General features: G+C 38.8%; 1 protein-coding gene across 2 annotated transcripts in view; it reads right to left on the bottom strand.

Annotated features, from left to right (window-relative positions):
• Nucleotides 1-13,136, bottom strand: part of zgc:165604 (uncharacterized protein LOC792578 homolog) — a 100,437-nt gene that overhangs the window by 85,160 nt on the left and 2,141 nt on the right. For both annotated transcript variants that reach the window (XM_039769000.1, XM_039769001.1), the window contains exon 2: nucleotides 1,696-1,753. In XM_039769000.1, coding sequence (XP_039624934.1) covers nucleotides 1,696-1,738 — 43 coding nt within the window. In that variant the 5' untranslated portion in view covers nucleotides 1,739-1,753. The remainder of the gene's footprint in view (nucleotides 1-1,695; nucleotides 1,754-13,136) is intronic.

The raw sequence follows: 13,136 nt of genomic DNA, 5'->3' as shown, positions 1-13,136 counted from the left end.
TATCTCTTGAAATACTATCAGTGTGTAGTTTGCACCTCAGAGATGTTGGTGTTAGGTCACTGGCAACTATAAACTGGTCCTGTATGAGCAAATGCGGGTGTGTGCATTAGTGTGCCCGGTAATGGCCTGCCAGCCTCAAGGCTGGTTCCTGCTTTGTGCCTAATCCTTCTGGTACAAACACTCGTCTCTACAACCCCAACAGACTTTAAAAATGGATGGCTGGCATTAGGCTTGCAGGTAATAGAAGTAGTGAATTAAATTACAAAATGTTAAATTGAAACTTAAGCTTGTGCCGACAGCTACTCAACTCTAGCTAGGATTTTTTTGACTCTTTGCTATCAAAGAGTGGAGTGGTGGCTCTGAGGCTAGGGATCTGTACCCTAACCCTAACCCTAAATGCCAATAGGTACTGTGCTCTGTTGGTCCCTTGAGCAAGGCCCTTAACCTGCAATTGCTGAGCACTTTGAGTAGTGAGAAAAGCGCTATATAAATGCAAAGAATTATTATTATTATCAAACTCTGCCTTAAGTTTTCAACTTGTTATACAGGGCATGAGACATATTGATAAGGGACTGCTTGTAAACACATTCAGAAAGTCATTAGGCACATATTTCTGACTGATCCTTAGAGCCCGGGATCGAAATGATACAGACCAGACCACCTTCTCTTTGGGGTATTATTACTGGTCCATGGTACCTACCAACAACAAAAAAGAGACATACAACTCCTGAATAAACTGTCTCCTGCTGTTTTTAATGCAGTCATGTAGACGTTGGTTCAAAAACAACTGTCATATTTACTGAGAAACAACAAGTTGCCATGGTCAAGAGTATCTTCTTACAGTGCTTCTCAATCACTTTTGCCACATCCACTGTACAAACTTGTCTTGGGGATTGCTGGTATTGACCGCAGGAAAAAAAGATCTTTGGACTGGGAACATGCAAAGTAATCAAAGCTTGTAACAGCCTTCTTTGCATTACTTCCATCTTCCTGAGTATCTGTTTCTTTATCCTCCTCAGCTGTCACTGATGGTGTCATATACCCAGAAGTATAACTCTCTTGTGTTTGGCATGAACCCTGTAGTTGAAGTAACTTCCTCCTTTCCCACAGTGTCATACAAAGAAATTAAATAATTAATAGGACTACTAGTATGTAGTGTGTACTACTATGTCAGTCAGTTAACGTACAACCTGCTATATCCTAATACAGGGCCATGGGGGTCTGCTGGAGCCATTCCCAGCCAACACAGGGCACAAGGCAGGAACAAATCCCCAGGCAGGGCGCCAACCCACCTCAGGGCACACACACACACACACCAAGCACGCACTAGGGACAATTTAGGATCGCCAATGGACCTAACCTGCATGTCTTTGGACCGTGGGAGGAAACCAACGCAGACACGGGGAAAACATGTAAACTCCACGCAGGGTGGACCCGGGAAGCGAACCCAGGTCTCCTTACTGCTACCACTGCGCCACCATGTCGCCCATGTACTACTATGTACCATGGACGATTAAAACTTAGCAGTACATAGTACATGATGCCTACATAGCTATAATATATTATTGCATATCCTTCCATAGATAATTTCTTCATATCTTGTAGTTATAAAAATATTTCATACGGGTCATATAATTTTCTGCAATATTAAAAATACCTGCAAATCACAGCACAGCACCACAATGTTGCACAGACCTGTTCTGTTGATGTCCTTTCTTTGCCCCTGGCTCATCAGCATCACTGGACTGACTCTCTGTGGGTGCAAAAGAACAGCTGGTGAGGGCAGAGCTGACAAACTCCGGCGGGTTTTTTTCTTATCCCTGGGCATTCAAAGTACCTTTACTTAATACTTGCACTGTAAATTCACTACCATCATTAGTTTCTTAATAAGCTATACTTAGTTTTAATTCTAAATCAGAAAGCTAGATAGCTGCCCTAAGTTAAAACTACACTCCTTGGCCACCAAGTTCATTACTGAGCTACTGATACAGTGTGGTCACGTGAAGCACCGCACATCAATGTCACTTAGACACAGAGTGTTAATAATGCTAGAACTCACTGTGTTTTAGGGAATACATGACATAGTACAGGGCCAATCACACTCGCTACTGTAGCAAGCTAGCTACTCTGTTGTCATCTACTGCTACTGACGTCATGAAGCAATGCCGTGTTGTAAACTTAACAGATGACAGATTTTCTCTGCTGCTTTGAATAAAGTTGATCTTTTTGTACATTACGCTACATCCTCATCTAGTATCATTTTTTTAGTTTTCACTTAATCAGTGCTTTCTCTGCACCACCTTTCTTTCACATTTGGTGTCAATTGTATAAATGGTTAAATGCTGGGATCAGGTTAAGAAAATGGATGGATGAATGGATATATAGTCTCAGCTAGCTGAAATACCCAGCATTGCCCAGGAGGAAAATAAAGTGTTTTTTTTTTTTTATTGTTTGAGAAAAATATAATTAAAAAAAAACCCACAACTTTAAAAATAAATTAACAAACAATGAAGACTCACTAATGTGCCTATCTTGCGGTCTTGTATGTATGTTATCATCCAGTTGATGCTCGGAACCGGCCAACTCTATTTAATTTCAAAAGCAACAGGGGTGCGGTGCTGCTTAAACATAAAGAATGCTGGCAGTCACCTCCAGTTCACCAGCTGGTGGTCGTTCCGACTGTCAACTGGAGGATAACATGCATACAAGACCGCACAACCACCCCCCCCCCCAGAAAGGGGGTGGATTAGGGTTGATTTTACCCTACAGTATTTTTTGTCGACCAATGAGGAATACGTGTACCAAGTTTCATGAAAATCACTCCAGCCATTTGGAAGTGATGCTGGAACATACATACATACACACACATACATTGACCTTTATATATATACAGTATATTATATATATATATATATATATATATATACAGTATATATATATATATATACTAGGGTACTGCCACTTGGACGTGACATTGACATTTGTACTCTAATAACGTGTAAGCCGTGTTACTAAATTTTTATTTTTCATCAAATTTTAAGTTGTGTCTAAACAACAGTGTACAGATTAAGTTTGGCAACGATTTAGATAGAGTTCATATCATAGGCTTGTAGCAAGTAGCGAGCCATGTACTCATCACAAATTTTAAGAAAATTACAATAAATAATGGGCTGAGTGGGTCAACCTTGTCACCTCACTCGTTGAAGGATGCCTGGGCCGGTCTTGAGACCCAGTCCGCTCCTGCTTGGGGGCCAATCATCACCCTGAAAGCGGACAATAGACGTCACGTAGTATATGTGTACCAAAACGATTTGCGAGCTACAGGTGATTTAAAATCTGAGACAGACAAACGAACAGCCACAGTAGCGTATTATATATAAAGACAGAGTTCATGCACAATGGATTGTACATTTGGGGTGAGGTCGACTCCTCTTCTTGGATATGAAGCAGGGTTATACCACTTGGGGAAGGACTGCTTTTTTATAGATTTATTAAATGCATGTGCATTTATTTATGAAATTTTGAAAAAATGTGCACAGCACCTTAACTGGCCTAGAAACGTCATAGTCACCCCCTGGGAAATCTCCCAGTACTCCCAATGGCCACTGATTACTGAAACTGACTACTAAACAACTACTGCGACCATTCCCAGTGATTTCCACTACTTATTTACATGACACTCACACAGTGGCAGCTGGGCTCTTAGTCTCCAGAAATGGAATTACATAAAGTCTGTTTCAGTGCTCTTTCCACTTATAGAGCTACAGCTTTAGGAAAGCAGCGTCTTAATGGATGCATTTGCATCCATAATATTCTGCAGATTATAACATTCAATTATTTACAGACGGGTATCATTCTACTTGTCGTTTTTCAGAGTTCGTCAAGTCAAGCTGTGACCAGAGGGTAAATGCAAAAAAAGTCAATCATGAGTAAAATGAAACAGATCTCTTTTTCACATGGCTTAAAAAAGTATTTTCTTCTTAGGAGCGAGTCAACGTGAATGCAAGAGAACATTGGTGACAGTACACAGCCCTTGATTTCTGTTTAGATGCCAGATGTAGTAAGGTGGTAGTGAAACTCAAAGTCTTATTGTTATCCATTTCTATTTATACTCCAAACTATCCTTCCATCCATTATCCAACCCGCTATATCATAACTACAGGGTCACGGGGGTCTGCTGGAGCCAATCCCAGCCAACACAGGGCGCAAGGCAGGAAACAAACACCGGGCAGGGCGCCAGCCCACTGCAGGGCGTGCACACACACACACCAAGCACACACTAGGGACAATTTAGAATCGCCGATGCACCTAACCTGCATGTCTTTGGACTGTCAGAGGAAACCCACACAGACACTGGGAAAACATGCAAACTCCACGCAGGAAGGACCCGGGAAGTGAACCTGGGTCTCCTAACTGCGAGGCAGCAGTGCTACCCACTGTGCTGCCCTACTCCAAACTATTTTAATTGAATTATTTTACAATAATATTTTTATGATCACAAGCAATGCTTGTTACCAAAAACAATACAACATTTCACAATAGCCTAAAAATCAATAGTGAATGCTTGGTATTTAATTTTGACTTCCAGCGTCCAATTAACATCTGGAGATTTCAGAGTTTTTGGTCAAGTTAGCACCACTGTCTATCTGCTCCAGTGTTTAGGTGATGGGGTTTGCACATTCTCCCTTTGTCTGTGCGGGTTTTCTAGAAGTACTCTGTTTACATCCAAAAGACGCACACTTCTCTGAGACTGGCTGTGAGTGACCCTGCAGTGCCCTGGCACTTCATCTGTGACTTGAAGCCAACGCTGCCAAGACAGGTTACAACCATCCATCCATCCATCCATCATCCAACCCGCTATATCCTAACTACAGGGTAGCCAACACAGGGCGCAAGGCAGGAAACAAACCCCGGGGCACGGCGCCAGCCCACCACAGAGACAGATTACACCCAAAGTAAATCTTAACTGAACAAGGCGGGTACATACAGTATAACTGACAAATGCAACTTTTCTTAAGCGTGACAGCTCCACTAATGTTAACAGTACTCCGGTAACATCATTCTTTAGCACAAGGTATTTTCCTGAATGCTCATAGTAACACTACATTAAAATGTAATCCATATAGTGCACAGTATATCTCTGATGAATGACATTAGAAGTTACCATCTAGATGGTGACACAGTGCCTGTGGTCGCCATTCCAATGAGTAGTTCAATAAGTCAGCGGGTGTAGTCTTCTGCTGCCACCACCAAACCAAGATGTGATACAAAAATCACAGCAGACCAGGCACAACCACACATCGGGAGGGATCCAAAAAATCTCTGAATGGGTCAGTCGCATGGGGTTGGGTGTAGCTATCAAATAAACTCCCAGGCATTGTGTGCCTGTCAGTGTGGTTAATCCGTCCACTGAGTGGCATCATGCTGAGTTAATCAAGGTTGTATTTTTGACGTTTATTCTACAATAGCATAGGTGACTTCAGAATTTTTTTTCCTTCAAGCCACCAGGGCAGATTTTCAAGAAATAATAATGATCATATTTTTCGACACCAACAGACTTGCTGATGAAGAGTTTGTTCCCTTTTAACAGACTGTTAATCAGTGATGTTATACTGAATGGATGAGGAGTCGGTGGGAAAGCATCAGGAAAGAAACCTCCAGATTTAGTGGGGCACGCGAACCTGCATTTTGTACCATGATAGTAAACCTGCACACATTGTGTTGTCAGTCAAAGAGTTTGTAATTAAAAACAATGCTATTGTTGCTTAACAACCCCAATAATTGCCAGATCTCACTCCCTCCGAGTTCTTTTTGTTCATAAAATTAAAATTGAGAATGGGAAGATTAATAGCTACTGCGGCAGGAATATAGGAACAAACAACGGAGGCTCTAGACACCATAACAGAAGAAGAGGGCAGGAAATGTGAACAAGAATGGCTGAAGTGCTGGGACAAGTGTATGGCATCTCAAGGAAAGTAATTATGAAGGTGACTAAAAGGGGAATTACTGTAAGTGTTAAAATAGTTTGATTTTTTTTAATAATTTTTGGTTCCCCCTCAATACACACAAAGATGATTCGGTGCTCCTAGTCATCTCAGCCCTGTCTGAACTGTGGCCATAAGCCAAAGACCCCAGAGAAGGATTGTGCTGGCAGTCACCAAACAGATGGCACCCCTGCCAAACAAGTACTGAGCCTCAGGCTCATGACATGTGAGGAAACAAATTTATTTGCAGCACTATGGTGCCAACCTCTTCATAAGTCCATTTTTGTTTTTCAAATTGCTGCATTTATTTTGCAGGGAACCTTTAAAATACATTCAGTCTAAAGTAGTTTTATTCAAGAATTTCTGTTCAGTATGGTTCTGAAGTATGGCTGATGTGCTAGCAGAGAGCTTTTTCTGTGCAAATAGCTGTTAAAAAAGGTAAATAGCTTATCCTGCAGAGAAGCTGCTGCCAATCACACCCACTTGCACACTTTTATTTAGTTTGCAGCTTACCCAACTGATTACTATACAGTCACACAGAGTGCCACATCCATGCTACTTAAACTGAAAACCATCCAAAAATTGTCAGGTCAATGTGGTGCCAATCATAGCATCCGAGTTTCATTACCCTAAATTAAGTCATTGTGACATAACACAAATTGGACACATGACAGTGTAACAGAACAGAGATTAAAAAATGGCAGCTAATCGACAGGGCAACTTTAATGTATGACAGATGTTGAATTACTGTAAATTTTGAACCTTAGAAAAATATTAACTATCAATATACAGCAGTAAAACGTTATTTACAACACGTACTGACCTCTGATGTACAGTACATTATCACGTAATGAGTACAAGAGTCAGCTTTTCTAATTTTTACAAACACAGATTTGAAATGCCTGCTGCTGACAGCCTTTGTGGATCCAATGGGATGCCGATGGGTGGTCTCAATAGAATAGCCTAAAAAGATCTACATTTGTTATTTTCTTGTGCTTCACCATCTGCTTGCAGACTTCCACGCACACCAATTGTCTGTAATTTATTAGGACAGTATGGTCTAACTCCATAAATTAGAAGCTTCCTTCCTGCATGAATGTTCTCTAAATCTAGACTGGTAAACAGTTCCAGAAAGTCAGGTCTGTCAAGGGAATCACTACAGGAATGTACTGTTTGTATCCCAGAATTGTGGAAGTTTCTTTCTTTCTCTCTCTATTCAATAAATCCACAATCACATCAGGCATTATTGCCAGTAAGAGCCTCATCAGTAATTCAGTGACAGAAAAAGTCCATAAAAACAGTAACCCAGCCTACTGACATATTATATACAAAAAAAAAAAAACAAAGAAAAGAGAAAAGACATTAAGGTGACTCTTTTTGTACTATTTTATCTGGATAATATACCATTCATCCCATCTTGAAGGTAATTCCCAGAATAAATACAATTAACACTCAAAAAACTGCTTTATTCAATTCAGGGACTCAGATCTCAGAATTAAGCACCTAAAGAATGAGAAAGGTGCTATATAAATAACATGTATTATCCATCCATTCATTATCCAACCTGCTCCATCCTAACTACAGGGCCACGGGGGTCTGCTGGAGCCAATCCCAGCCAACACAGGGCACAAGGCAGGAAACAAACCCCAGGCACGGCGCCAGCCCACCACAGGGCACACACACACTAGGGACAATCAAACTCCACGCAGGGAGGACCCGGGAAGCAAACCTGTGTCTCCTAACTACAAGGCAGCAGCGCTACCACTGCGCCACCGTGCCACCCAACATGTATTATTATTATTATTATTAATGCCAGAACATATCTTGGCAGCACTGGACACAAGGCAGAAATCACACATGTGTAAGGCACCAGTCAATTCGAGGGCTCACACTTGTACACACTACACTAACAATCAAACTGGGCCGGTGTGGAATTGCGCAGTAATCTTATAAGCAGGTCCTTGAGGTGTGGGAGGAAAACTCTATTTCCCACAGGAAAACAAACATGGAGGGAATGTGCAAACTCCACGCAGTCAACAACCGGGTGTGGAATTCAAACACAGTCAGCAGCACTACCTGCTGTGCCACTGATACAGTTATCACAGATCATTTTGATGTAATTAGAAACCCTGGATCAGACTAGTTCTTACTCTGTCTTTTTGATTACCCTTAAACTTCCATAACCAATTTACAGTTAGCCTTCCTTTATAAGCTGGGCAATGAATTTACGAAGAAATCTATATCACACTACTTGAAATCTAGCCATGAAGTATGGAAGATTGGTAGTGCCAAAAATAAATGGAACCCAATGTGTTAACCACATTGAAATGCAGTACAATAATGCAATGCATATTTAATTTTGCCAAATATATCAACCGAATGGTCAATTGCTTTTTACTCCAGCAAGCAGTTTTTGTGCAAGTTTAAAATGCTGTACAAAAGTGTATTGCACTCATGTCCTTAGACAGTGTGTTGTATCCTGCCCTACGTTTTGATGTTGATTGATCATTTAATTACATTCAGGTTTGGCTTGAGGTCTTAAGTAAAAATACAGCACACTCCAAACAACCGCTGACTGCTAAGCGAAATGCGATACGTTTACTCTGATTTGTTATGGCTCATCATCTGTGGACACGCATTAAAGTGCAATACATTTTGAGTTGAATTTTTAACTGACACGAAAAACTGTATGCTGTAGTGAAAAGCAAATGAACATTTATTTTATTTGTTTTCATTATGACGTGATAAAACCTGCCAAATTGTTATCCACCACATGCATAGACATTACATTTCAATCTAGTGAACATGTTGGACACGAATAACCTTCCAAAATGAAGCACCATGTGCTGGAGAGACAAATCGCCATTTTCGATGGCAGACATTTTACTTAAAGGTTTCAGTAAACTGCTTCTTACTATGGGTTTGCACAGATGAGCTCCCCTGAACTTATAATGAACTATGAACATACGAAGATAAACCTCTGTGTAATTTATTATTTCCTAAACACCTATTTCATCTTCTATTATTATTCTTTTATTTAATAAAAATAACTGTGGTTTCTGTTACTTTTTTTTTCTTTTCATGGGCACTGCCATGTTGAGTTGCCATCATTATGATGCAGTGCCAGTTGCAATGGAGCTTAATGCCAATATTACTGTAATTTATAAGATGATATAAAAACCAGCAAATCAGTCATTATCCAAGTTTGCGGATATCCTCAAAAAACAATCTTACATGCATATGTATTTAGGTCTTTTGTTTTATTTTTCCATGTTTCTGTTGTTTTGCTTTATCTCGTTACTACAATTCTTTGATTAGTCTTTTGATAGTTGATCTTTGGTTTTGAGTTTGGCTTCCTCTCCAAGTCTTCCAAATTTCTCACTCCGACATTCTTTGGGCAAGGCTTAACATATACAAAGAAAAATGGCCACGGGACTCTGCTTTATATTTTATTGTATAAATGTGTGCACTTTGTCTAAGTGGGTACCCATTTTCTTTTTTGTCTCAACACATCACAATCTTATTTTATAATGAATGATTAGTTTGTAAATCAGAGGCTTAATGAAATGTATTTCTATCTATCCCTAGGAGAAATGGATACAGTATAACCATTCTTGACAAGATAGAGTGTTCTGCACATATTTTTATGATTAAAGCTTCTACAACAAGCAGTCCCCCGTCAGAGTAGTTAGTCAATTATTTTTGAAAGATATCAATGGGTCCAGACCTCCATGGGGAAAATTGTCATAAAAGAACAAATTGCTCAGGGCAAAGTCAGAAGCTCATCCATCTGGATGTTGGCATGCCATCTTGACTTCTGAATCGAGTCGTGCAACCTAAGCCCACTCCCTCTCCCTCACACTTATGTCTCCTTTATGGACACTGTTTTTCATAAGTATCACTTTTTTATGTAAATGTGTTAAGTCTTTGAATTTGAAAACGAAAGATATATTTTTAATAGGGCTTTATGTCCTGACTGCTCATTTATGCTAGTAAGTATTGTTTTGCTTTAAACCTCTAAATTCTGTCTACACATCTTGAGTAACTGAGGTAATACAACAGGCACCTAGTGTGGGGTAGATTTCCATTTCTCTCCAAATTGTGAGCAGTGCAGGAAGGAGTTCATGTGCTGTTGATGAACGACAGGAAATAAGGTGCCTAAGCAAAGTACAGAATTTAACAACAAAATATATTTGTTCAAAACAAAATAGCAAAATTAAGTTAATTGGTTTCCATAATTAGTTTGTCGACTCTACTATGCTGCCCACTGGTATTTCTACCAGAATACAAATGAGTTTAGGTAACTGACCAAGGTCAATCTGAACAATATTCATAATTACCAGTGATGACAATTTACATTATTTTATGAAGAAGGAATTAGAAAATTAACTTTTAAAATACCATGAATGTTTTTGATCATCACCTTATGTCAGACCGCTGTCCAGTGAATCAGGAATGAGACACTTCAGACCAACAGCACAACGTTCAGTAAAAGCTTGTCAATTTTTTTTTTTTTTTTGAAAAAGCATGCAGAATTGAAAAATAGAAAGAATGTTTATTATAAATCTGATCTTGGCTGAAAAAGTTCAAAGATCAGACTTTTCAAATGAATAAAACTTCCAAAGTAGAGCTACTGCTTCATTTTACTCGAGTAACATTGTCAATGAAATTTTGTATACCTTTTGAAATCTGCACAATTCAAAATCATCAAATGCCTTTTTTCACTAAATGCATAGTATTTGATTTATTTATTAAATGCTGTAGCATAAAGATGTGAAAAGAAGGAGTAAATATTTGGCTTTTGGATGGCAATTCCTAATCCCTTTTTAATTTACTCTCAAGACTTCTATTGCAAATTCATTTTATTAAGTGCTTATAATAATGGATGTTTAGAAATATTCAGCATGAATAATGGACCAGTATTCAGATGTAAATTAGAAAACATAAAATCAGACCTCTGTGGTGGCCTGGCGCCCAGCCCGGGGTTTGTTTCCTGCCTTATGCCCTGTGTTGGCTGGGATTGGCTCCAGCAGATCCCCGTGACCCTGTAGTTAGGATATAGCGGGTTGGATAAACAATGGATGAAAATCAGACCTTAATATAAACTTGTTTCTTTCTGCATTAAGAAGAACTGTTTCTGAAATTAATTTATGGTACTTAAATATAATAATAAACAAAGAAGCAAGGCTATTATCAATTGTAGCATTATATGATGTCATTTCTCACTACTCCTACTACTGACACACACAAAGACAAGAGGATTCAGTGTCTACTATGTTAACCTCTATTTCAACATTTAAAATATCTCCCCAAATTACGTAAGTGGGCTATGTTAGCTCAGATGATATTTAAAAAAACTGATCAGAAGATACAGAAAATAAATCCTCGTTCATAAATCTTTCCCGGGCAGACTCAACAACATGTACTGTATATGCTGGGTTTGTTTAATCAAACATCTCCAGTAAGGAACAAATTTGATGAAAGCTCCACAACGTATTGTGATACACCTAACACCCATTTTAATTTGAATGTTTCTCTTTATTTTTATTTTATTTCTTTTACAGACAAATGTAGATGTAGTAACATTCTAATATCAAATCATATGCAGAAAGTTATGTGAAACACATTTGAATTGTACTTAATTCAATTCAATTATCTACTTCATACTTCTGGAGTATAATAAAGTCAACTTGATAGGTGATTGACTAACTATTCTTCCGCCAGGGATCTTTAGCTTTGTTCTGATAGTTACAATGACTGCTACTTAAGAACTACTACTGGACTCTGAAGGTAACTGAAAGGACGAACACCAATGTTAATTGCTCATTTATACATTTAAGGCATCAATCCAAAAATAATAAAAAATAATAAATAAATAACATAAAGCCACCAATGATTGGTTAATTTAAAAAAATCCTTGCAGGAGTACACAAGAATAAATGGAACTAAATCAGCACCTCTGGTTTTGAATACATTGTCTTTTTTAGACTTGCCTGCTGCTTTTTGTCGCTTTAAAATTACTGTAATTGAAACTGAATTGTTGAAAGAATAAACACTACAAATGAAGGCCCTTGTGCGGAAACAGTATTCATTTATTTTCCGAATCTACCTGTTTCAATAAATGGGCAAGGCCAGAGGCTATCCAAGCAGCATCACATGTAAAGTAGGAATAAAATGTGGACATGCCACCGAGCCTCTGCTCACTCACACACCAAAATGTAATCTCAAGCTCGTATTTAACCAGTTCAGAGACTAAGGTAAGTGAAAGGAAACCAGAGTACCAGAAGAACATTCCCATAGATGTAGTAAGAAAATGGAAATTCCACAAATACAGCGATTTAGCCAGGATATTAACCCAGCAGTGCTCGTTACCTTGATCATGTGCTAAAACACCTTCAAACAACATCTTAATCCATTTTCTAGATCTGCGTACACCAATAAGAAAAATGGGACAGCATCCAACATCTTACATTTTGTACTCATTTTGGACCACACAATAATGTGTTTTTATGACTTTACAGGATAAAACAGACACAAGGCAACTAATTAAAGAATTATACAAGTTAAATAGGGCATAATGATGACCAACGTCTTAGGGCTGCTGCCTCACACTCCAGCACATTAGTTGTAATCTGGTGCTTCTACATTTTTCCAGTATAAGTGAGTGCTGGTGTGTGCATGAATGCGCTCTGTGATGGGCAGTCACCCCATTCAATGTCGATTTGTCTTTCTTTCCAAATCTGCCAGGATATGCCACAGCTCTCTCAGAGCTTCTAAAATAGCATCAGAAAAAATAAAAATCTATTTTAGGGAATCCTCCTCACTTTGACAAAATGGTTTCAGGAAGGAGTGTGGTAGCCAGCAATATCTTTACATCATCCAGTAGTATACTACCAGCCAGCCATTATAAAGGAGCTATGCGGCTTTCAATCTTTATTTCAGGCTACACCCTCCTCTTCATGTTTACATTTTAGGCAGCCAATCATATACATCTTCGTTAAACATTCTTCTCCTGCATACTGCAGCTTTATTGCTTATACAACATTGTAATTTGCATTTTTATAATCTGTGTTTTGCAAATTATACATGATTTAAAGTGTAAAATTAGATTTGCTTTAATAACATTTAAAAAATCGCTTGTTTTTCCATTAT

The sequence above is a fragment of the Polypterus senegalus genome, chromosome 11 (genome assembly GCF_016835505.1).
Source record: "Polypterus senegalus isolate Bchr_013 chromosome 11, ASM1683550v1, whole genome shotgun sequence".
NCBI classification, from domain to species: Eukaryota; Metazoa; Chordata; class Cladistia; order Polypteriformes; family Polypteridae; genus Polypterus; species Polypterus senegalus.
This window is presented reverse-complemented; position numbering and strand designations above follow the sequence as displayed.